Source organism: Gopherus flavomarginatus, chromosome 2, assembly GCF_025201925.1.
Source record: "Gopherus flavomarginatus isolate rGopFla2 chromosome 2, rGopFla2.mat.asm, whole genome shotgun sequence".
In the NCBI taxonomy this organism is placed as follows: Eukaryota; Metazoa; Chordata; order Testudines; family Testudinidae; genus Gopherus; species Gopherus flavomarginatus.
The window spans coordinates 15088192-15114985 of record NC_066618.1 but is presented as its reverse complement, the minus strand read 5'-3'; the positions used below and the strand labels follow the sequence as shown (position 1 = coordinate 15114985).

The 26794-nt window shown below is 39.9% G+C and overlaps 1 protein-coding gene across 3 annotated transcripts in view; it reads right to left on the bottom strand.

The window, feature by feature from the left end:
* The window catches only part of LOC127045478 (sodium channel protein type 5 subunit alpha-like), a 365137-nt gene that overhangs the window by 203428 nt on the left and 134915 nt on the right, over window positions 1–26794 (bottom strand). For 2 of the 3 annotated variants that reach the window (XM_050941520.1, XM_050941519.1), the window contains 5 exons: window positions 22526–22667; window positions 20748–20945; window positions 16563–16745; window positions 13756–14157; window positions 944–1076 (listed from right to left, as the gene is read on the bottom strand). In XM_050941520.1, the coding sequence (XP_050797477.1) occupies window positions 944–1076; window positions 13756–14157; window positions 16563–16745; window positions 20748–20945; window positions 22526–22667 (1058 nt within the window). The remainder of the gene's footprint in view (window positions 1–943; window positions 1077–13755; window positions 14158–16562; window positions 16746–20747; window positions 20946–22525; window positions 22668–26794) is intronic. The other variant, XM_050941518.1, reaches the window with a different exon arrangement.

Here is a 26794-nt window from a genome sequence, read left to right as displayed (position 1 = left end):
AAAAACAAATAATAAGGATACCTTAAATAAATAACAATTTTCACTTTTTTTATATACTACATGTGTCTCCCATTTAGAGTTGGGGAAAATAGTATTTTTGTCTTGTAAATATTTGTGGACAAATACTAGTATTTTGAAAATAATGATACATTTGATCCAAATCTTGGGGTGGGGATTTTGCCATCTCTGCCACTGAACTAACATTTTAGTGGTTGGGATGGTCCAACGTCATGAACTTGACGCAGATGCAAATTTACCATTTTCACCTACCCTGCTCTTTTCAGAAAATGATTTTTGCTTTTAGGAAAAATTCTAGACAAGATTGAAAATGGTTTTGGTTTTTGGAAACACATTTCACGCAAGTTGCACCTGCAATGCAGTTCGCTTGACTGGCAATGACAATATTTTTGAATATCTCATCTTGATTGTTATTTACAAAAAAAAAGTGTATGTAATTTACTCTTTTACCTGTATATACTTAAATTTGATGCAATTTGGAGTGCTGGATGTAGGAACCTGATTTACACTCCTGTATGGGCTACTCATATAATTGGAGCTTGCATGGAGGGCAGAATCTTGACTCCACCTTGTCTGTGCACTGGCCCATGCACCAGAACTGGGGTGGAGTAGGCAGTAATTTTGGTCAGTAGGGCTCCTGCAGATTACTTCCCCCTGAATCAAGACGGAAGCAGGAACTACCTGCAACTCTCACAGTGCGAGTTCCAGCTCTGTTTTCAGGGAGGTGCACCTATGTGCTGCTATCTTCTTAGGCTGGATTGTAGGGTTACAATCCAGCCCATTATATTTGTGGCATAATGATCAAACTAACCTCTAGTACAGCAACTTTTTCTGTAGTAACAGATATTGAAATTTATGACAGTATGATCTTTGCTACCAACATATACTTGAGTTTGAATTAAGGTATCAGTAAGGAATGTCTTACCTTCCATGGCACTGGTAATGATACTGACTGCACTCACTGCTCGTTGTCTTTGAAAGGGCTGGTCACCATGGTCCACTGAAAGGCGATAGGGCATCAAAAGCTGCTTCTTGCTTGCCTCATCAGATGGAGAGGTCTGTTTAAATGGACATACTTGGTCAGCAAAGCACAAGAGAGGATGAAGTCAGGGCAGACATGGAGTAGAATTTTCAAACTCGAGCCTATGTTTCATGAGACTTTTATTTTGAAAATGGAACTTAGGCAGTGCAACACTGAGCAGAGCAACCTTAAAAATCTGGGACTAACTCTCTTTTGAAAATATCACTTAGGCATCAAAGTCAGACAAGTTCTTTTGAAAATTTTGCAACTTGATCTAGAGGCACTGATCCAGACTGAACATGTAAAAATATGCAAGTGAGGAGTAAGGGTATTTCTAACATCAGAGAAACATCAACTCAGTAGGCTCTTAGCTTGTGAAAGAAACTATTTAATTACAATAATTATAACATTATTTCTGAAATGTGTTAACTGTTTAATTATATGGGTACCAAAGGAAAAGGGATTTGAACAAAAGCTCCAGTTATTGGCCTTTGATATCAAACAAAGCAAATGCTAGGGGTGAAAAGTGCCTCTTCATCACATGGCTTTTCTTGGTCTGCAGTGCTGCCAACTCTTAGGACTTTATCACCAGTCTCGCGATATTTGGTGTTCCAGTGGCTGGAGTTCTGCGATTTTGTGAGAATCTCAGCTTTCATTTAAAGAAAAATATAAGTTTCTAACCTTCGTGGCTGCAGAGAAACATTTGAAAAAACAAAATCTAAAGGCTCAAAATGCAGAAGGCAAGTAAAAGAATTGCAAATTTATATATTTTTTAAAATCATGATTTTTAAAGCCAATCTCATGATTTTCAAGATTTGGAGTTGGCAATACTGAGCCAGGCAATAGGATAGGATATTCTCATGCATATGTGGTATCTAAGATGAGACCTAATACTGTCACACTTACAAGAATGCGAACATTAAGAATTCTTTTAGTACAAGCTACAACTTCATACAGAGAAAAAGCCTGTTCGCTTTACTTATGCCAATGTTCCCACAGCAGTAAAGGACAGTGGATCCAGTGCTCGGAGTTGGGAGATGGAGGATAAATTCCCTGCTCCACCATAGACCTCCTTGTGTGACTTGAACAAGTCACTTAGCCTCCATGTGGCTCAGTTCCCCATCAGTAAAGGGGAGATGATAATACTTCCCTCCCTCACAAGGGGATGATAAGGATAAACAGATTAAAAACTGTGAGCTGCTCATATGCTACAATAATGGAGGCCAGATGAGAACCCTGCAACCTGACCTGAATCCAATGGCACCTGACTACAAGTGTTGGGTCTGGGTCATGTGGGAAAACAACCAGATCCTATCAGGCTAGGGTCGGGTCTCCTGCCTGTGGGGTTGGTATGGCAACAGTTTTATGCCCTGCTCTTGCTGGCCACCACCACCCCGCTGCTTGTGCGTGCTGCAGAGCGTGCAGAGGAGCTGTGGCACCTTTCACTCCACAGGACACACAGCACAGCAAGGGGTGGTGGACAGCAAGATCAGGGCACACAGTCATTGCCATGCTGACCTCACAGGCCGGAGGAGAGCCGAACACATGGGTAGGAGGCATCGTTGTCACTGACTCAGTTTTGGGGGCAAGGGTTGGGTCGGAAAACCACGCAACCCTCCCAGACTTGGGTCAGGTCAGTTGTGCCCAATTCTCGTTTGGGCCCCAAATTAGGCCCAAGCAGACCTCTAGGCCCGATGGGTCCAGGGGACGTTTTACAGTAAAACTCATGGGAGGGTGAGGGAGAAAAAATCTCCACTAGGTTTCCCTGACAAAGCTTTATAGGAGAGAAAAGCTGGCTGCTTTTGTCCCTCCCTGCAGAGGAATGAGCTACTAGGTCCACCCACAAGCCCAGTGGAACCTTCTGGATCTGCAGTGACCATGAGGAATGAGTGGGAGGCCTTGATCAACCTGGAAGCACTGTGGTTCTGCACCGTCAGTGTGTCCAGGGAATTTCTGGCCACACTCACTGTCAGTGCATCATTGGAGCCATGCACGACCAGGAACCCCCACTGGCCCTAGGTACCCCAGGACCACCCTTAGAGGTGACTTCTCCACCAAAGACGGGACTGTGCAAGAAAGGTAATTCAGTGACAGTGGTAACATTTTGGAAAAAAACAAAAACCCTGCCATCTGGTCTTCTGGTCTGGCCTGTGAGCTCTTCAGAGCATAAGAACGGCCATCCTGGGTCAGACCAATGGTCCATCTAGCCCAGTATCCTGCCTTTCGACAGTAGCCAGTGCTAGATGCTTCAGAGGGAATGAACAGAACAGGGAAATTTTGAGGGGATCAATCCCTTATCGTTCAGTCCCAACTTTTTGCATTTCGAGGGTCAGGGACATGGGGTTGCAACCCTGACCATCCTGGCTAATAGCCATTGGTGGACCTATCCTCCATGAACTTACCTAATAGCCATTGATAGATGTGTCCTCCATGAACTTATCTAAATCTTTTCTGAACCCTGTTACAATTTTGGCCTTTACAACACCCCCGGCAGCAAGTTCCACAGGTTGACTGTGCATTGACTGAAGAAGTACTTCCTTTTGTCTATTTGAAACCTTCTGCCTATTCATTTAATCAGGTGATCCCTAGTTCTTGTGTTATGTGAAGAGGTAAATAACACTTTCTTAACAAATTTCTCCACACCAGTCATGATTTTATAGACCTTTATCATACCCCCTTCTTAGCTGTCTCTTTTCTAAGATGAGCCATCCCAGCCTTTTTAATCTCTCCTCTTATGGAAGCTGTTCCATACCCCTAATCATTTTCGTTACCCTCCTTAGAATCTTTTCCTATTCTTATTTATTTTTTAGCTGAAGTGACCAGAACTGCATGCATATTGTGTACTCCTTAGAGTAGAGAGTGACTTTTTGTTACATGTTTATACAAAGCCCAGCACAGTGGGGTTGGGACCATTAGATGCCACTACACATAAAATAATAATCATAATACTGACAATATATAACATCAAAGTTCTGTGGCTAGAAATATCAACCACTGGCTGACCAGAGAAGACTACTATAAGGAATTTTAAAGCACCACTTCAATCATTGGCTAAACCAGGCTACCAGCAATTGCTTTTTAAAAAACGTGTTATTAATTTATTTTATTAAAAAAAAGTTGATCAGTGTACATCAAGTTACTGACAGAATCATAATCAAAGTCAAAATCATAATAAAGGAAAAGTTATTGTAATCAAAACCTATTTAAACAAAATCCTGTAAATGTGAACAATATAAGAAGTCATCAGGCTATCTGGGGTTTATGGAGCAAGGGAACAGAGAGAAAGATTTTAGATAAATTAGCTTGCTTTACTTTTTCCCCCTTCAAAAACCCCTCAACAAATCAAAGAAATTAAAATATTTTATTAAAAAAGAAAACATTTACAAAATTACATAGCCATTCACACCAATTTGGCATACATAATAAAATACATAAAAGTCAAAGAAAATATTGCAAAAGGAAAAGAAATAACCTGGCAAAGGAACTACGGAAACAAATTTCAAAGTAAAAAGAAACAACAAACAAATGAAAATAATAAGAGAGAAGAAATTGCTCTTCTAATTCCCTCTGCAGAATTATAAAGCATAAATAAATCTCCCACTTCAAATTCTTACGGATTATTTAATGCAGATGTAGGCAACTTATGGCACGTAAGCTGATTTTCAATGGCACTCACACTGCCTAGGTCCTGGCCACCGGTCTGGGGGGCTCTGCATTTTAATTTAATTTTAAATGAAGCTTCTTAAACATTTTAAAAACCTTATTTACTTTATATACAACAATAGTTTAGTTATATATTACAGACTCATAGAAAGAGACCTTCTAAAAATGTTAAAATGTACTACTGGCATGAGAAACCTTAAATCAGAGTGAATAAATGAAGACTTGGCACACCACTTCTGAAAGGCTGCCAACCCCTGATTTAATTTCTCTTTTTAATATCATATCATCTTTCTACTTACTGTGACACACAGTTTAGCACATAAAAGTAGTGCTTCTTGTACTGTGCCATCCAGAAAGCCCAAATATTTTGATTATAAGGAAAAACACTATACCTCTGCTATCTTGTGCAGAAGTGCTCATGTCAAGAAACATCTTGGCACCCCTTATGCAAAACATGTTCTTTACTCCCAGGTGCACAGAGAATATACTCCTTAAGGTCCAAAATTGCAAGAATAAATGTAACATATGCACCACATTACTTTTCCAACAGGATTGTTCATGGGCATACTTCCTGTTACATTTATCATTACACAATTTATCTCTGTGAGAGTTTAGTTTCAATAGGACTAGCAACATAAAAGTATACTGAGTGCAGAACTCCCTTCTTGTTTATTATTTATAGTACCTGAATATTTCTAATCCAATTGGATTTTCAAATTTCTCTGTTTTCCTCAGTAACCACAGTATGCCCAATTCAGAGACAATGTTACATAGTGCCTTATTCAGCAAATAGTCGTGTTGATATTAAAAGGACTATTTGCAGAGTAAGTTACTATCCAGCGTGAGTAAGGGTGAATATTTTTTGAAGGAGATATATCTAAGTTATAGTTCTTTCCTTGCTTCCTCATAGCTCAGTTGGGGCAAGGGCGTGTAATTTGCTGCTGATCTACACCTGCAACAAATTACAACACACACACCCCTCCCACTTGCTCAGCTGCACTGACCAGTGAGTGAGGGATGGATCCAAAGTTCTGCCTATTCCATGCCAATGCAGCATCAGAATACAAGGTCTAGGTAGACTATGCAGGAGTGTAAGCAATATTCTTACTCTCTTGCATAGGTATGAATCCAAGTCCCAATCTAGCCTGAAATCTGTTATGCGTTCCACTACCACTTAAGAAAGAAAGTTTCCATCAATTCAAATTCTTGAAGATGATTAATGTTACTCGAGGAAATTGAGATTGAGAACACATCCAGGAATCAGGCAACCAGGACAAACTACACAGTATTATCATTAGACAGGCATAATGGTTCATAGTACTTACATTTCAATGGAAATTAAACAAAAATAACAATTCTCAAAGTAATGCAGGAGATCATTTTAAAGTCCAGCCATGAAACTACATCTGAGTTTTAAAAAAGACATCTCCAGCAGGACAAGCAAAACTATTTTTGTGCTGTTATTTCATTCATTGGAAATGTTTCTTGCTTGTATTCCATAAGGATAGATATACACACACACATACACACACATACACACACTGTAATTTGCATATAAATGAGGATATACAACACTGTAACAGTATTTTGTTCTGAATAACTACAATTCTGAGGTATACCAGTGCTGCTTGAAGATAGGCTCCTTTCTGGCAGCATTTTAAAGGCTGCATTTGGAGCTGGTTCAGCTTTAATTTTCCATGTACCATAAAAGCCTTTTCCCAAGCATGAAAAAAGGGTGGACAGGCTACAGTATAAACAATGGACCCAATAAAGTGACAGCACAAATGTTTAACAAGATTGAAGGAGACTATCATAGCACACAACCATGAAATGAGGTTCTTTAATTTTGTGGAAATGCCATTACAAAAGGAGAAGCAGCATTGTATGTTAAAGCAGCTTGCAATGTTTATCTCATATTTGAATAATTAGTTGCAGGTATATGCTCATTCAGGATTTGCCCGTAAAGTTTGCAAATAAACTGAAATTAGCAACAATGTAAAGCTCTGCACCTGCAGTGGTTGCAACTGAGGGACTAAGAGGATATTATTTTAGCATTTTAGCTAGTTCTTGTCTATATTACATCTGAGTAGTGATTTTTGGATTGCTTCCTTTGTCAACAAGCACTTTTTCTTGGTATAGGGAAAGCACTGACATTTTGCCTTTTCATCAGTCTTGGGTAAAGCTAGAAGAAAAAATAATCTCCTTGCTTCTATATAGCGGTCAACAATAAAAAGCTGGTTTGGTCAGCAAATGGTTTTAATATTAGTGAAAACAAAGGCCAAGCCTTTCAAAAATGGACACCTAAAGTTAAGCTCCTAAATCCTTATTTAGGCACCTAAATACATTGCCTCATTTTTAAAAGTGCTGAGTACCCAGCAGCTCCCACTGTAGTCAAGTGAGCAACTTCTGTCTTTTCTGTTATTTTAGAGGAAAAAAATTCTGACCAATTGGAGGATCAGGAATGGGCCTGTTTGAACAGACACCTTAATAGGACATCTAAATGCATCCTTTGGATGCTTGTATTGGCAATGAGGCACATTAAGGACTAGATCCGCTGCCTTTTGAAATCAAAGGGAAGACTCCTATTGACAGGCTTTAGATCAATCCTTAAAACAAAGTGCCAGTCTGACAGTTCAGAGTGGAAACATGGAGCTCCATCTGAAAACTAGTCTCTGTGAGCCTAGTTCTGGTGATGTTTAGTCTCCTTTCCGCTGCTGCAGCTCAAGTACTTTTACTGGCTTTGTCTCTCTATGTTCAAAATCAATTTAATCAGTGACTTTGCTATTGTCATGTCCCAGATGTGGATTGCTGCTCAGGCTGACTCACTAACAACATTGGAGCTGATCATCAGTGTACACCTAAACACTAAGAAGCTATAAATAACAATGACCCCAGAGATTTATACCCAACTCCAGCTCCCTGGCTATTCTAACCTCCAAAAACAATTGTTTGACTGAACAAACAATGCCAAAAACCCTGCCATTTCCCCACGGTGTTAGTGAAAGAGCTCCAGCTGGCTTCACAAAACAAGAGAGGATGGAATTCTGTCTATAACTTAACCCTAATGAAACTCTATAGAGCAAGCAGAAACCTCTTGTTATTTGCTTAGGGATCCTTACTGGATCTGAGGTGTCAAACTACAGAAAAGAGCATTGCTACAGCCCATTAATATAGTTCTGTTCAAACTGATCAACCTGCTGTGTGCAAGATGTTATTCTAACCTTTTAAATAATGAAGAAAATTCTTACCAAGGCACAACAAAGCAATTGGACACCTTAGTACAAATAACTGTGGTGCAAATGTACTGAAGCTTAAGCTGGCAGCATGGCAACAATTTGCTTGTTTAATTCATAAGCATTTTCTTTTAAAGACCAAGGACCAATAGGCCAGGCATCCCAGAACAGTGCTCAGCATGCCTGAGGAGAGGAAAGGACATAACCTTCAGAACTTACAAGAGCCTAATTTCTCTCTCTCTTACTTTGGTGTACACCAAGGGTAACTCCAATGAAGTCAACAGAATTACACTATGTAAATACAATGGGTGCAACAACAGGATCAGGCCCCACTTAACATACTGTTATATCAAATATACTGGAAATTTCCAAGCAGAGCTCACTATTCAGACTTAACTTGGAGTGAACTCACAAACCATGTCTGGAATTCTATGTCCATTCCTCCCTTGTAACTGAGCTGCTATTGTCTGACATAGGGCTACCTTTCCTCAGGGTGCATGCAGATTACATTACTTTGTTCCTCATAATAAATAATTGGAGATATACCCATCTCCTAGAACTGGAAAAGACCTTGAGCCCAGGCCCCTGCCTTCACTAGCAGGACCAAGTACTGATTTTTGCCCCAGATTCCTAAGTGGCCCTCTCAAAGACTGAACTCACAACCCTGGATTTAGCAAGCCAATGCTCAAATCACTGAGCTATCCCTCTCCCCTGATAGCAATGTGTTTTTCTAGATTGCAAGCTGACAAATAAGCTGTTGTTTTGGCAAGTACAAGTGCCTGAGAATTTTGTCTTCCTTTTTTCAGTTTTTCAGGTGTTTTTATGTGGCATGTAAGCATCAACAGGTGTGGTGAATTGTGAAGAGACATGTAGCAAAGAAGCAATTGCCTTCACAATTCTCTGTTCCTTGGAGAGAGAAGCTGCTCTTGGTGTTACTTAGGGTATGTCGATACTTAAAACACTACAGTGCGTCAGTGTAGACACTACATATGGTGACGGGAGGGGTTCTTCCATCAGCATAAGTAATCAACCTCCTCCAGAGGCTGTAGCTAGCTCAATGGAAGAATTCTTCTGTTGACCTAGTGCTGTCTGCACTGGGTGTTAGGTTGGCTTAACCATCACTCAGGAGTGTGGGTTTTGTACACCGCTGAGCAATGCAGTTAAACTGACTTAATTTTCTAGTGTAGAGCAGGCCTTAGGCTGTACATCTAACTGCATGGTGGTTTAGTCAAACAGGCAGAGCAGCTTGAAAGCAAGCACAGAGCCATCAGTACAGACGTACATAAATATAGGCAGTTAGAACGCTATCGATGAACATCTTGTTTGCTGACTATGGAGTCTCTCTCAATGACAGAACTAACGGTTCCAAACATGGGCCACTCAGATTACGTGATATCTGTACTGTTTTGGTAGCTGTATTTGGGAATTAGAGAGAGGAGAGGAAAAAAAAAGAAACTTGGTTCCCTATTGATGCAGCATCACAACTGTCTGTGGCTAACAACTAATCCCTCCCCTACCCCTTGGTGCAGAACATACAACTTTTGGAACTGACTTCTGTAGTTTATGCACTCATCTAAGCAGCCACCCATCTCTGTAGCAGACCAAGGTTTCTCAGACCACTCATGTAGATCACAAGCCCGGACACTCAGATATAGTAGCGAACTCTGCTGCAGACAATCATATGAAAAATAGTAAGGAACATATGTTTCCCACTCCGAAAGATGGGCAGGATCTTGACTTAACCCTTGGTTGGCAGCTGAACAGCACATAGCCGCCAAGTTGTTCATCAGGATCTGAACTACTGTACCTGACATAAAATCTGCATGACAAAAGTTACTTCAGCCAAACCTATAGACAAACAAATATTTTCACAAGTGATTAATGGTTTTGCATGCCTCAGGTTTTGAGTGATCAATTTGAGAAACCTTAAATGGGCACAATTTTCATAAGGTGCTGAGGACCTGAAATCTGAAATTGGGGCCTGCTGTGTCTCAGTTTGAGCACTCAAAAATGTAGATACTCAAATCTTTTTAATGTGGTGACCACCCCAGAAATGTCTAAATAAATATCCTTGCAAAATTACAGAGGATGAAAGTTGTAAGGTGTGAACTCCTCAAAACTCATTGTTGCATTGGTTCCATCATTTCAGGGAATGCATTAACATCAGGTGGACTACCCTCACACTTCAAGCAATGGACCTTTCAAGTCAGGAGTTAAGACACATTAGCAGCATGGAGAAACTTGCAGCTTCACTATTACTGTATCTGATTTTTTTTTAATAAAAAGATAACTTCATTCTTCAGCAATATAATTCATTTAAAATGTTTGAAAGAAAACTAAAAAAATACAAACAATAAACCAAGAGGAGAGCCATTTTATCTTAAAACACACAGTAGTGTTCAATTTATCCGCTGTTCTGCATTTGCTCCACAGTTTAGTTAATTTGTGCACAGTTCTTACAGTTCTCTTAAATAATGAATCTTTAAGATGGGCTTGCTGTCAATTAGCTTTTAACTCCATTTCACATTTTCTGGATAGATTAGATATTAAACCTGTTTCACAGAAGACACAACATCCTCACATTGCATCACTAAATGAACATCTGTTGCTATAGTGCCTTGGCGTTATTTCCTAGACAACCATAGAAGTGCCAGCAGCGCTCCCTTCCACCATCTAGCCCAGTTAATTTTCAACATATATTTTTAAAAGAAGTTGGCAAATAAAGAGCAATGCTAGCAGAGTTCAAAATTTCCCTAAGAACCCAGTTCTGCACAGCACCAAATGTCCCCTGTGAAGTTCTGACCGCAGGAGATGGGGGGTGCTTGGCACCTTGCAGGACTCACACACAGAGATGAAAGAGGGAACACCACTAAACTATCATCATTTTTCTGATTTGTTTCAGGCTATTTTCATAAACACACAAGTAAAGGATCCTTCATAAATCTTGTACTTCACAGCTGATCCAGTTGTGGCATGCTTCACAGAAAGTTAAACTGAATCAAAGTAAACTGTAAAGTCCGTTGTATTGGATCAACCTTAATAAACTTTAAATAAATAAAAATGAATTAAAAATTATAATGGGCATACTGCATTATCTCAGAATCCCATTATCTGTATGATTAAATATGTAATTTATTTTTATGGCTTTAGTTTTGTCTTTTATTTATTATTGGGAACTATACTCATTTTCCACCTTTCCTTCAAATGATGCATTATAATTCATTAAATAAATGCCTCTGCAGCTATACTATATACTGTACGCTATAATCAGAGATGGTTCATTACTCCCAAACCCAGATCCTGAACCACATTCTGAGGATGGTCTCTATTTCTTAAAGGGCCAAAACAAAAATTCCATATCCAAATATCCTCAGATAGCAAAGAGTTAAAGATCCATATCTGGATTTTGTGGCTTGGTCCCTACTCTAGCTACTACACAGCCATGCTTCTGTCATGATCTTAGCAGGGTCAATAACATAATATGAACAGGGATCCTAGTTTTCCATGTTAGAAAAGCCAAAAGTCTCCAATAACGCCCCCCCTCATAAAAATCCGCATTTTTCCAGGATTAAAATGAAACACTGAACTTTAGTTTCCCTAGCCACAATATATATAGGCATCAGTTGAACTACGGTGACCATATGTCCTGTTTCGGCTGAGACAGTCCCCTTTTTAAGCCCTGTCCCAGATATTCTGATGTTTTTGGCAAAACTGGGCATTTGTCCCATTTGCTCTTGCTAACAGATGATCTTCAGATGGCAAGAGCAAATGAGACAAATGCCAAATTTTCCTAAAAAAGTGGGACATCTCCCTCTGCCCCGAGGGGGGTTCAGAGGAAAGGTGAGCAGCGACGCCAGGCGCTTGGGCTCAGGCAGTCAGCCCCACCTGAAAGTGGCTCAGGCCAGTCCCACACAGTGTCCCTTTTCCACTATGGGAAATACAGTCATTCTGACTTCAGTAAAATTTAGTAAATAGCTAATATATGTTTTTATTTTTTCACAAAATGTAAAAATCAATGCCTCTGTAAAAACGCACATTCCACGTTTTTTCATGGCAAGTGGATTTCTAAGATCTCGGATTATGGCTCACCCGGCAACAGCTTTCAGAACTGGTCTTCTTCTGTGTTTTTAAAAATAGGTTGATGTATCAAAATAGTTACATAAAATGGAGATGCAAATATTTGTGGGAATATGCTTCTCTTGAATGTTGGGAACAGAAAATAGAACACAAATACTGTTGTTAATTGTACTACAGACTATTCATCTTCAAGTTTACAATGAGTGGCTCTATTTGCAAGATTCTGCAGGGTACACCATCACTTAAGATGGCGAAGCCTGCACTGACTTGCTCCTCAGCCCAGCACAGAGGAGAGGTATTGGAGCTCTGAGTCAGGTTCCTCTCTTTCCCTTGGCAGCCTCTTTGAAGCACTGAGCACCCACAGAGTTGTGCATGGACTGCCACTGTTGTAGCCCCTTTTGCAGGCCATGCAAGAGAAGCTCCTTGTGTGCTCCCATCCCCCTGCAAGCTTGTGTAAGGGCCTGTCACAATCTCAGTCCAGGGAAGCAAAATGCATTTCACAAAGTCTCCAGAAAGGGAGCAACGGAATGGCACATTGAAGAGAGGCAAACCCATCAGAGGTTTTGTAAAATGTCTGTATTAGTGAAGCAGAAGCACATATGGATTCTATAAAAGAGTTGGTGCAGGAATGTACTGGGGTGCTGAGAGGACATGCTGGAAAGTACTGAATGTCTGGGGGGTAGGGAGGTGGAGAGTTGTATGGGGAACATTAGAGGTCCTACAGGGATCTCATTATGGGGAGCTCTCCAAGTTGGGTGGGGGTAGATCAGGGAGTCTCTAGATAGGCGCAGGATCCTCTCAAGTCCAAAGCTGGAAATGGAAGAAGCTGCACAACTCCGTGGAAAAAGCTACTTTACATATCACTTGTTGATAATCTGACAATAAATACAGAGCAGACAGGGGAATGAACAAGGTTATGCAGGTTGACTTGTCCACACTGCACCTGCCTCTTATACCTGGCACTTACTAATGGCAGCTGATGTTTTGCCAAGTGATGCTGCACAATGAGGTCCTAAAAAAACACTATCCTTGTTATTTTTATTTTTTTAAAATAACGTGGCCCTTTCGAGAGGAAAGCCAATTATTTTTATTATGTTGCTCCACCCCAGTACTCTGTGGCAAAGACTGCATGAAGTCAAAAGCCAGTTAATCATCTGCAGTTCTAATTTGAGATTTATTTAAACTGGATGCTAAAGTTTCCCTGGGAGCTACCTGGGATTTATAAGCAGTTCTCTCCTCACAACAGTTATAGAGTAGCCAATGGCTAGATGTATCAAGTTAGGAACCTATAGGAGCAGAGGGGTGTATGTATGTGGAAATCACTGGATGGAATGAAATACACATAGGAGTATTTTTAAAATATTGGTTTTGGCCACCAGACAGTGCCCAAGGTGGAAATGGCAAAGGAACCCATCAGACACTTACCACATGAAGAATGGGGTGGGGAGATTTCATTTTTCATTCATATCTACATTTTTGAGCAAAAGAATCCAGATCAAAACCAAAATACAAATATTAGCCTCCACACAGAATGCCTCAGTAAATTCCATCCAGTACTCATGGACTTCTCTGAGGCTGCACAGAGTGCAAACAAATGCGGGATTTGGCCCATGGTCTTCACATAGTTTGTATGATAGGATTTTGGTGATTGTTTGAGGTTGTTTACAGATATCATAGCAAATGCCAATAACATTGGTGAAAGAAACAAGAATGTAAACCATACAAAAACCATACTGTACTCACCACGTCGCCTGTCCCAGGGTTTTCCATAATAACTGGGGGCAGCAGTAACCCTGAAGGAGATGTTGCATCTGGGTTGTGCGCCTCGGTGCCTCCTCCTATCAAGGAAACCACACCATTGCAATCCACTGAGCTGTTCCTCTTGCCATTCTGCATGCAGTTTGGAGTAGGAGGGTGAGAGCTATGGCTTGCTTGACTTTCCATGCTTGAACGTCTCCCAGTCCTTGGAATTAAGAGTGAGCCACGCTGGCTTTCATTTTCCCCGGCAGTGCTGATCTCATCGTCGGCAAAATCTGTTTCGGAGCCAATGTCTCTGCCACGGAATCGGAAACTGAATATACTTCCATGGCTGGCTTTGCGCTTCACTGAGTTTGCATTTGGACCATAGCTAATGTCAAGCAGGGTCTGAAAGCCCCCAGAAAGGAAAAAGGGGAAAAGAAGTAACATTTTGCAACACCATTTTTGGAATGATGAAGGTTTTGAGTTCCTCCATCTACTGCAGGAGATCAGTAAGTCCCTTTTAAATCAAGTGCCTCAGATAAGGATTTACTTTAGATGTATTAACCTCAATACAATTTTGAGTTTTAAAAGCCATTCCTAGCCATGAGGTATTTGTTTAATACATGGCTGTTAAAGATGTACTGAAATGTAAAGGGCCAAGGCTGTGTTCACTTAGTAGTAAAACACTTTCTTTGCTCCTGCTCCCTCTCCATGTGATTAGAGTGAAAGGACATGGGGGAAGGAGACGAGAAGTATAAGAGTGGTGTGGATTGGTGAATCCAGACCCAGTTGAAGGTGTCACAGTACATCTTCACAGGTGGCTAAGGAACAAACTTTGAAGTGAGAGAGAGCAAGAAATGAAGAAACAAGGGAAGAAATGAATCGTAGGGAGAATGAGAAGAAGAGGAGGGAAGAGGAAGAGGATGAAGAAGAGAGAAAAAAGCAGAGAGAAGAGAAGACATGGTGGATTCTGGAATAGTTATCCCAATGTAAGTGTACCACTGTCTCTTTCAAGGGGCAGCTCATCTAACAACAAGGTAATATCCCTTGTACTCAAACAATGGCTCCTTTGATGATATACTGAATCAGCTAAAGAGAGACTACAAACCTGAGAAATCATCAGCAGTGATTAAGCCCAACATTGAACAACCTTTACAAAAAAACCCTAAAAAGGAACACTGCCTTACTGAAAATAGTGTTTGGAAATGCACACAGGCTTAGAGCCTGTAACTCTTCTCTCCTATCTCTAAAGTGGGAATGAATTAAGAGAGAATATTTGGTGGGGAAATATAGGGTGTTGTTTTTTTTTACCTTTGTGGTCTGTGTACTTACTACTTCCACCTGAACTTTTTTCATGGTCCAAATCTTTATTAATAAGGATCAATTTTTTTCAGTATCTACCATATCAGTCAAACTTTCTGGGCTTGATTCTGATCTCACATAAGATATACACCATTGACTCCAGTGGAATTATTCCTGATTTACACTGCTGTAAGTAAGAATTATAAAAATTCAGGCCTACTGTATAAAAAGACACCTCATTTTGACTGAGACCATTTACTAAATGGTCAAAAATCCATATCTGGATTTCCACGATACAGTCATTGAAACTGATTCCTGATGGCAGTGTGCTTACAGCAGCTCAGATTTCATTTGAATGATGATGAGTCAGTCTTATTCCCTCAAACCATGCCAAGCACAGCCTTACAAAGATGATTTACTATAAGCTTTGAAATATTACTTCCATGTTCCTCATGCATATGACATCCAGGGGCAAAAAAATGAAAACAAGAAATATAACCTCAGAAACACATTAACAAGTGTGCAGCTCCAGTTCATTCTGGTATTTGGTATCTTGAAATCCACTCAGAATGAATCAAAACAGCAATTCTAGCATTAATAATGGTATAATTAGTAATGCAACCCACTCAACTAATTAAACAATATCAAGAAAACCCTTTGAGGATTAAAAAAACTCTAATGTTTCATGTATAAATGTTGTGAGCTGGGGAGTCATTAATTTGTCACATCTACTTACATCACTTTCACATTTTCCATGCACTTTTTTATGGTTGCCAAATGTCCCTAAATTTACTGACAATAAAGTATTGAAAGACTTAGCCCATTACATGGCTATTCAAAAACAACAAATAAACTGCTTTAAACTTGGCCCTCTATTAAGCGTAGACAACTGTTAATATCTGAAACCATCATCAGTATCATCAATATCTGCAGATTCACATTCAAACATATCAATTATATTAATAGAATAACTTTTTAAACAATGGCCTTACCCATACTCTTTTTTCCCCCTACAGTATAAAGTGAAAACAATTCCAGAACATTTGTACTGAGAGGTGATAGGCAAAAGATTAAAAAGCAAAGCAAAGCAAACTTTTCAAGTGTCCGCTGTACATCATTAAAAAGCAAAAAAAGCACTAGCCCATTAGTAGGGATATGGTTGCCATAACTAGATGGATTACAATTTACAATGAACATGTTACCATGAAAATAAATGAGACTGGGAAAATTTTGAAATGTTTTAAAAAACAAACAAAAAAGTGACAAAAATGCTTTAGTGGGCATTTAAAGAGATGACTTTGAAATTAGAGTAGATAAGCTTTTCTCCACAATTATAACATATAGAATTTGTGCAAGCTAGTCACAATGCTCAGTGTTTGATCCTTATTTATTGTTAAAGGGCTTTTTGTTTGTTTGTTTTAATTACGGTACTACCATTCAGAGCCCTGATTATTCACCATGGTACAGAGTGAAGCAAATTGTCATTGACATTTCAGATAATGACTTACCATTCTTCGCTGACCACCATCATATTCAGATTTGGGAACCTTTTGGTCTTCCCCATAATCTTCTACCCCCAAGGACCTCTTTTTCATTCTCCTATTTCTTCTCTCTTTGGCATTTTTGGATGCTAAAGGTGACATTTCAAATGAGCTAAGTGACATTGAATCAATTCCTTTAGCAGCCAGTGCCTAAAAAAATGAACATAGCAGATATACCATTTGCAAGTTTAGGATGTCAGTAAGTAATAATGATTATATATTTCATATTATAATGATTATATATTTCAACAGCTAGGTCTCCATTGTGGACAGACAGCACAATGTCTGTGTGTGCGCGCGTGCGTGTGTGCGCACACAAACACGTACACTCAAGTCATACGTTTGCCTTCCATCCAGAATAAACTAGACGGGTAGAATTTTAGGCCTACCAAGCCTTGGCAGTGCCCCTTTAATCAAAAAGGGTGAATCAGAGTGGAGTCCAGCTGGCTGCCGTTGGGCTGTGCATTGCAAGATGTCTGTGCTCTTCACAGGATGATACTAACAACACTAGGTACGCTGGCTGACACATTTTTATAAGTGAAATCATATCCCAAGCAGTGACAGCACCAGCTCTGATCAGGGATCCGAGGCGACAAATGCAAACCATGGGTGTAAAAGAAGATAAGACAGACTTTTCAACTCCACATGCCTCTGCATCATGTTCTCCACGTCAGCTATCTTATGGAATCACTGCACAAAAATTCTGATAACAGGAGAGCTGCTAGAAACCCAACTGCAGCTGAATTCAAAAAAAGCCTGCCAGCACAAATCAATGGTCTTGAAAACTCAGTGGAAAGCCAGGAAAGAAAAATCAAAATATTAGAAAAAAAGTTGCAGACCCATGATGAAGCATTTGATGAGAGCTGGGGATTCTCTCAGGCACAAACAGGGAGTTTTGCACCTCCAAAGAGGCTACTGAAAACTTGGTAAAAATCAGACTAGAGCAAAACAAGTAAGATTAATTTTGGGGTTGCCAACCAACTGGAGCCACACCCATTGATTATCTACTAGGGTGACCAAGTGTCCCGAATTTATAGTCACAGTCCCAATTTTTAGGTCTTTATCTTATATAGACTGCTATTACCGCCCCCCACCTCCGTCCCGATTTTTCACATCTGCTGTCTGGTCACCCTATTATCTACTAAGCAGGGCCCCCATTTGCAGGTTCCTTGCCAGAATACAGAAGGTATCAGATAATCACTAAACAATGCTATAGGTTCCCAGGTATAGTAGAATCTAATGAATCTTCATTGTTATTTTCTGTAAGCCACCAGACTTAGCAATCACCCTTAAAAAACAGAACATATCCCCACTCCCACAGGTGTCAGTCAAAGTAATGCAGCAAGTTAACAGTTGTAAAAAGAATCAGTTATGTATTTTAAGGAGTGGGGACAGCTCTATTACTCTCTATTAAAAAGATTACAACGCAACAGCAAAACTTAGCTCTTTTGGGACACATACTCCATGAACAAACTCCTTAGAGCAGAGAAGAAGAGGGAGGTTTCAGATGCTTTTCTGGGTATTGTTCTCATATGATGTATTTCTAAAGAAGTGTTCTGTGTAGCTCAAAAGTTTGTGTCTTTCACAAACAGAAGTTGGTCCAATAAAAGATATTACCTCTCACACCTTGTCCATTTGAGTCAACTGATTTAACTGGTATGCTGAGGTATTTTTCCTCTTAAAGACTCAATGACTCTTTTGGAGTTAGCTTCAGCCTTAGGAATGTGTTGGACCAATTGCATAAGATGACTGATCAGCCCCAAGCAGGCCTCTCAATTAGAGCTGCGTTCTCTTTGTATCATGTAGCATAAGTGTCATTCTGAACAGTTTAAATTTTCCTTTCTGCTTGCCATAACATTTTATCTCCAAAAATGGTGCTATTAAGGTTGCCCTACTCTTCCCAGTATGATACTTTGTTTTCAGTTGCTTATAACTTTGCCAAACTTTTAACTGTTTGGGCTGAATTTTTTCATGCTTGCCTCCGGCTGATTTTTTTTTTTTTTTTTTTTTTTAGAAAGTTGCAGCCAAAATGATGAAGCTGTTTCTGAGAATGAGGCTAAGAAAAAAATACATTGTTTTGCCCATGATAAATAATTCTGGAGGCCTTTTCTTTAAGAAGCTCTAGTGTCCCCATGCTTTGAAGGGAGGTCTTGACATTTGAGAAGGGGCCATCCTTTGCATCAGAGATGTGCCTTTTGCTCTTCTGTGAAAATCTGCCCAAATTTGGCTAAATTATAAGCCTTTGAAAAAAATCACAGTTTTCACATGCTCAGTAGACACTTGCTAGAGCTTGGCAATTCAAATCCCTAAAAAATTTGTCTGCACTGGGCATGTTTCCGCCTGGGGGATGAGCAGGATTTTCCCTGCATTTACAGCTCTGGATTATGGTGGGCTAAGGTTAGACACTGGAACTGAGAGCAGGTTGCCTCTCCTGTGTTCTCAATGATCCCTCTGCCGGGCATAGGCAGCATGGAGGATGAAGCTGCCTGATTCAAATACAGAGGGAAAAATAAAGACAGGCAGACATGTGGGGGAGGAGAGTAGAGACAAAGTTTGGTTGGGAGCTGGTAGGTGGGGAGGAATGGGAGAGACTGGGACTGCTTGGATGAGGACAGTGAGAGTCAGGGGCCAGAGACTGGAACTGGAAGCCAGGGGATGAAGACTGGGACTGGCTGGGCAAGGTGACTGGGACGGAGAGGGAAATGAAGAGAGGACTGGGAGCCAGTGGGTATGTAGGGAGACTGAGATTGGATGAGGCGCTGAGTGGAGACAGGGGCTGATTGGGCCAGGAAAGAGGTGCTGGGAATGAGTGGAGCAGGGGAAGGAGCTGAGGTGTGGGGAATAGATGTGACCAGGAGCCCAAGCTAAATCAAGTTCCATTTCATGTTGTGGAAAGCTTAATCTCAGGAAGTGCCTGTAACATAGGATTTTATCTGTACAGGGAGTCCTCGGACCTATGACACAATTCGTTCCTCAGAATTGCATTGCAAGTCAAAACATTGTAAGTTGAAACCGCTTTTCCCATAGGAATCAATGGAGGGATAGATCCTGAATCAAGGCTTGATACACTATTTTCACCACAATAACCCAGATTTTTATAATAAATGAATTATAGTCTATTGTTGCAACATCAATGTATTTACTGTACACTGTATTTTGTAAACAGCATTCAAATAAACATATAAACTCACATATGCTGTTCAGAATGCTGGCAACACAGGCTCAGAAAACCAGGGAGAACGGCATACACGCTGAGCCTCAGCCAATCACTATTTAAGCTTTCTGACTGGCTGAGCCCGGGGGTGAACCAATCAAAAACAAGCAGCAACCCCACCCAGCAACAAGCTATCCTGCTGCCTCGAAGCCAATCAGAAGTGACCCCTTCCAGCTCCACACCAGTATAACGCAACCAGGAAGTGATTTCAAACAAAGTTTACGCAAATCGAGTGTCATATGGGCAAAACAAGCATCGTAAGGGTGAAACAGACAGTTAATTGAAAACTGTTGTAAGTGGCGTACAACGTAAGTCGGGCATCATAAGTCCGAGAACTCCCTGTATAGGCCCAGAATTGTAAATATTTTAAACAGGTGACCCTACATATCCTCTCATTTGTCAAACAATAGGATATTAATAGTGGTTTGAAACTGTAAGATTAATAAAGCAAATGAAAAAAGAATGTTAGTTAACATGTACGGAAGAGAAGTGTGGCTACTTTAGTCCAATTCCACACACAGTTTTTGTTCTCATGTAACTACTGCAGTTAGGGGCATGATGTTTACCAAAGCAGATGTACGGTACTATCACTAGTGTGGACACAGATAGACCAGTATAAAAATGCCTTATATACCATACCAATATCACTATGTCCATGCTGTTGGGCAGGGGAAGGATGTGGGAAAGTTGCACGAATTTAACTATACTGGTAGAGACAAAGCAGTACAGCTTTTGTGTGTAGGCAAGCCCTTACTGGTCACAAACATTACCATTACATTTCTTCTAGAAAAGACTGTAACCCCTCTGAATAAGACAATAAGCAACAACTCATTTTCAATAGAGCCCTTATTCCATTGGTCTTATATGTTTAGAATAAAGATTGAGTGTTGTTGTATTGCATGTTCAGGCTAAGACTAACCAGAAAATAGTTTACAGACCTCCTGCTCTTTCTTTAACATTTCCATGGCTTCCCGAAACTTCCTTTCCTTTGCCTCTGTTTCAGCGATAGTGGCTTGGTTCTGCTCTTCATAAGCCATGGCTACTACAGCCAGGATTAAATTGATCAGATAAAATGAGCCCAGAAAGATGACCAACATAAAAAAGAGCATGTAGATCTTCCCAGCAGATCTCAGAGTCTGCAAGTACAAAAATAAAGAGTCTGATGCATAGTTAAGTTTAAGGTTTCTACAATGTTTAAAAGATTTATATTTACTTTTAATTCAATTAGATTTTTGCTAACAGCCTGAACAGAAACCCGTTCAATATAAAAACAATCACATCATAGAAAGTTACACTCTCATCATGAAATTGCCATAATTTAATTAGGTAATCATTGTGTCATGCAGCAAGATGCGTTTTTAAAATGAGTGTTTTTTCTCATGAATACTGTGCCTGAGTTTGTTCGATAACAGATAAACTTATCAGCAATTGCAGAGAAAGCATTCTTCACCTAAAAAGTCAGCACACTGATTTCCTTTGAATATAGACCTTCAGAAACTTGCCATCTGAATATAATTTTTTTGTGCTAATACAGAACTTGCCCTCAGACAGTGGTACATTTACTAAATGCTAATTGTTCAGTCTTCCTTTTTACAGCCGCAACTTGAACCTTCCAAATCTGTACTTGTAATTTTGTACCCATTAAATGAATTACAGTTATTTAATTGGCCTCTATTTCAATGTGTTACTAGTTTTCATGAGATAAAAATAAATTGTGTAGATCGTGGCACAGGAAACTGGAGTCCTCAGTTTATTTGAAGAACTGTACAGCATGGTCTATACCAAAGTGCTTCACTCTTGACATGGAAAAGCAAATTTCCAGTGGCCATAAGCCCATTTGCCCACACAACCATGTGCATGCAATTTTGTGCCTAATTTCTGCATGCAGTTCCTGAGATTTGCATATACAATTACAGCAAATACATGCAAGAATGAGTATTTAGTTGACCTGTCCATTTGCACACACAGTTGCTACAACTGTGCATGAAAGTTACAAGTTATTCTCAGACAATTTTTGCACATGAACCTCAGGGCCTCCTTGATGGAAAGTTTGCTCTGGGGAGAGCACTCCTAGGTGTGTGGGTACAATTTAGTCTCCTTCTCCATTTAATTCTGTCAAGAAGCATGCCAAGGGAAGTGATGTTTTTTGTCAGGTGGAAACCATTCTCCTTTGAGCGGGACTGGGATCACCAACTCATTTTACACCAGCCACCAAACAGTTATTATGTGGTGACATCTTTCAGATTGAAACAAGTTACCCAAAGAGAGTTTCTTTCTCCCATTTACCAACTTCCCTTAGCCATCCATTGACAATCATCTCCTAAAAATTCATTGCAGCAACTGATGGCTCCTGACTAGGATGTACACAGGATAGTTATTCATTTTGTGTCTAACCTCCACCAATTTTCTCCTAACTTCAACTACTGACTTTGGATTTGTCTACACAGTGAGTTAGTCCATAGCAAGCCAGGGCATGAACCTACAGCACACTAGCTTGCCACTCACTAATTTGCTGTGTAGCCCTTGTGCACTAAAAGTTCTGTCGCACAGTCCAACATGCTTCTGTTTCACAGAGCGAGATAGGGTGCATCAAGCTAGTCTGCTATAGATTCACACCCTGGCTTGCCACACACTAACTCGCTATGTAGACAGACCAATATATCATTATAAGTGGATGACTGATTTATTTAATGTTTTAACGAAAAAAATCTGATACCTGTTGATAGAGACGCTCCCAGTAATCTTGTGTCATCAGGCGGAACAAAGAGAGAAAGGCCCAGCCAAAAGTATCAAAGCTTGTATAGCCATGATCAGGATTTTCACCAGCCTTTAGGCATCTATATCCCGTTGGACATGTGCTACAAATAATAATAGAAAATAAAGCTAATTACAGGTGGCTTCAATGTGGAGGAACTGGTTTTCCTACAGATGACACTGGCTGCTTTCAGTTGAAAGTTACAGCCATAGAAACATACAGGCAAGCTGTTCCATCTCATGTGAAAGTTCAGATTACATATTACATTTAAGGTTGAATGCTTACAGTACACAGAGAAGATCCACCCTAAACAGGTGAATTGAGGATTGGTAACCAGGTCACTAACTATAACAATAAATAGGCTTCTCTTACCCCTTACAATTATCTCAAGAACTGCTGAGATGCTGGAACAGATCCTCAGCTCCTGTAAAGTGACAAAGCTCCATTGAAGCCACTGAATCTGTGCTAATTTATGACAGCAGAGGATCTGCCTCAATATTCTTATGTGACCTGAGCTGTCCACCCTTCAGCTTGACCTTCTACTCACACTCTGGGACCAGTGAACCTTTCATCTAAGCACCCAACCCTTCAGTTCACTCACCAGAGGAGCCTGGGATTTCACATCCACTCCAAGAAAAGTCCTTACCTAAACTGCTGCAATGACTTTTCTGCTTCTCTCAGGAAAGCTTCTAGTCTGTGCATCTTGCAAATTCCCTTATTACGTGGCATGCCGGAAGTAAAACATTCTCTCATTAAATTTCACAACTCCTTACAATTTTTTTTTCTAAAACACTATGGCATGCCATACACAGCAACAAAGTACATTAATTACAACTAACTCTACCAGTGACTAAAGCAACCATGTAAATAGCAATTTGGTAAGGGTATCAGATCCATCTAACAGGCAGGAAAAGAGGAACTCAGCAGAACTTGCATGCCTTTTTCCACACAGTTGTTCCAGACGCTCTCTGCTTATGCTCTGGATAGGTAAGAGCCTAGTAAGGGTCTTATAGCTCTGTAAAAGCTCTGGTTGACATGGTTAGGAATGGCTACAATAATGTGGCTATGTGAAGGCATTTTAATGACAAAGAACAATTTCCAAGCAGTGTTTTTGAACAGAGCAACATACTCTGCATTGGAGTTGCTGAATTTGAACCTCTATCTGTGAAAAAGAAGAATCAAATTTTTCTAACTTGTCTATCATCAGGGCTATTAATCAGCAATATCCAGTTAGTTGATCCTGTAAAACACTTCTTCACCAGTCATGTGGAGTGGCAAACATGTCCAACAAGTATGACGTCTTGTGACAGAATAATAAGAGCCCTCTCACTCCATTACACAATAGGGTGCTTCAACCACAATTGCTTTTTAGTACAATGTTTAGTAAAACAAAATATAAATTGACACCAAACCAAAAGTAATAATAAATAAAAATAAAAAAAATAATATTAATAAATAAGAAGCAAATCAAAGAAAACCTTTGAATTCAAGCCAAAATTAGAATAGATTCAAAGTCAGTCATGTGGTAGTGATGGTGGTTGGGGTGGGGGGGAAATGTCACGGTATCGTTTCCTGAACAGAACAGCTATATATATGGTATAGATCATATCTTTATATTACAAGGTAGCAATGTGATCTTGGGGTTGAGATAATTCTTCAGTGCATTGTCAGTGGCTTTGAAGTCTTCCAGTGCCAGACACCAATATTATGAATTCAATAACACTTTCAGAAGCTTAATCTAATATCATTAGTCAAGCACAAAGTTTTAAATAAATCTGCTTTGAAAGCCAAAAAACAAAAACAAAAAGAAAAACAAAAAAGAAAAAGAAAGAAAGAAACTTTGCAAGATTCATCCATATCTATCTATGCATGGGACTTTAGATGAAGGTAGAAACCCTCCACTCCATAGTCTACATTTTATTAACTGTGCAAATGAAAATATAGTCAGATTTTGTGTGCTTCAGTGGAGCCCTGCTGACTTACACCCTCTGAAGATCTAGTCCATATTGACTATGCTACATGAAAAAAGCAGAGACATTTTCGACTCTTTTGCTCCCAGTCTAACAAAAGTATCTCCTTCTTGAGCTCTCGTACTTTGGTTCCGTTTGTTGAGATCCACAACTCCTGCATTACTTTGATTTTATCATTACAGGCTTGGGGAAGAGGAAAAGGAAGAAAACTCCAGCTGTTCTCTTTTCTAAAATCTATGTGTTTACTCTGAATTTGTGGTCTGACCATTTCCTCTGTGGAACATGAACTTTCAAGTAAGCCCCATATCTCAACAGGATGGCATGTATTATCACCAGGTGCCAGATATTCATTAGATTTCTGTCTTTCACCTGATACTGCAGACACCTAACAGTGTCCATGGTATGCTTAGCATATTTTTCCAATGATTTCTTGACTCTAAAGAAACATTAATTTGCCTTCTTTGAGGCAGCACGGCCATGCAGGCCATGACAAGTTTTTGTAAGGCTCATTCCTTTTTTCAAGAAAAACTGACTAAACTTTGCTTAGGATTTTTTTTTTTTAAATCCAAGCACAGAAAAGCTTTCCTCAGTTCTTCACTGAAAAACAATCCCAAGAGGTCCCACTGGGTTATTTCACTGTGCTCTTATTTATTTTAATCACCCGAAGAGAGCAGGTGTTGCTGAAACATCTGAGGAGCACTGTATGTGGCTTGAAGGATATCATGTTTCATTAACTTTGGGCCTAGCCTTGCTCCAAATGAAGTCAATGGAAGTTTTGCCATTGACTGCAAGTGAGCAAGACTTTTGTCTCCAAATACAGCACAGATAAAGGATTTCTGGAATGCTTTTTTCTCTGGAGACCCTCTTCAATCACTGTTATAAATAGGTGAAAGGCTGTGGCTAAACGGGGGGAAATATTGAGTTGTTGGCCACTCACATAAAATCTCAGATAAGCCTCATGGCACCATGAGATTGGACTGCACTGCCACTAGAAGATCCCCCTCAGATTCACTGGTACTATCACTGCCTGGGGTGACTTCTTTTTGAGAAGAAGGGAACTGGACCAGTTACTCATATATACATGGGGCAGTTTACTGAAAGGATGCCTGTTTTCTTTTTTGAAAAGCACTAGGAATGGTGCTGTAATCCTTCCTGGTGCTGAAGGGAGTGACAGAAACCTGGTCTAATATCTTCTGTTTGTAATACAATACTAATTTGTGCAAGTTTACTTATGTTTACAACTCCTTGCAATATGGCAATCTTCTCACTAACATAAGATGACCTGACAGGTATATCATAGATTGCTAATACGAAAGAATCTTGTATGACCATGGAGTACATGTACAAAGTATGCCTCCAGGGACTCGGCAGTGTTCAAACTTGAGGGACGTCAGTACTAAAACCATGACCCTCTATCACTTGAACTGAAGAACTCCATTAACCAATATCTGTACTAGCCTTTCATCCTCTTACACCAAAAGGAGATACTTGCTCGCACCTGAGATTCCCAGTGAGCCTACTGTAGAAAAACTCCCCCACAAAGAGCGGTGATCCATAGGATGTGCATACAATTTAGAAATACTGCATGGAAAAGAAAAATTTTAAAAGTGGCTGCATTCTATGAATAAGCCATAAGGGATTTGTTAGCTGGAAGGGCTCCCATTTAAGATTATTCTTTGGGAATCATCCCTATTCCCTCTGAGGTGCTTTCCTTTTTAAAAAGGAATCTCAGGATTTTACTTAGGATGTTAAAGTCTTCCTCTTTGGATTTTCAAGCAGACTCTTTAGGCTCTACAACTCAGGGGGAAAGAGTCTGACAGGATTTCACTGAGACTGGCAATCACAAGAAGCTACATTAATATAACATCCTTCACAGGGTGCTGTACAATTAATCACAATACAATTACAGTGTCATCGATTAAGAACAGTTAAAAGCACCAATCTACCCATCCATCCATCAGGCCATAATCACCATAGTTTGCTGGCACCAGTACAGAAAATTAAAGGACCCAAGAATAAACCTCATTTTAAATAATGACACAGATTGGGCAGTCCACGTAGTAACAGCTAAGGGACATAATTACAAAATGCGCTAGCTCAAGATTTTAATCTGGACAAACCCAGTAACCTGCTGATCCAGGCTGTAAGGAACTACTCGGGGTTTATAGTGAAAGAAGATTGGTGAACTACTGGGTGTTGGCTCACAGCATTTCAGAGCTTGAACATATACAAAGTGATAGCCATATGGTACTAGGATGTC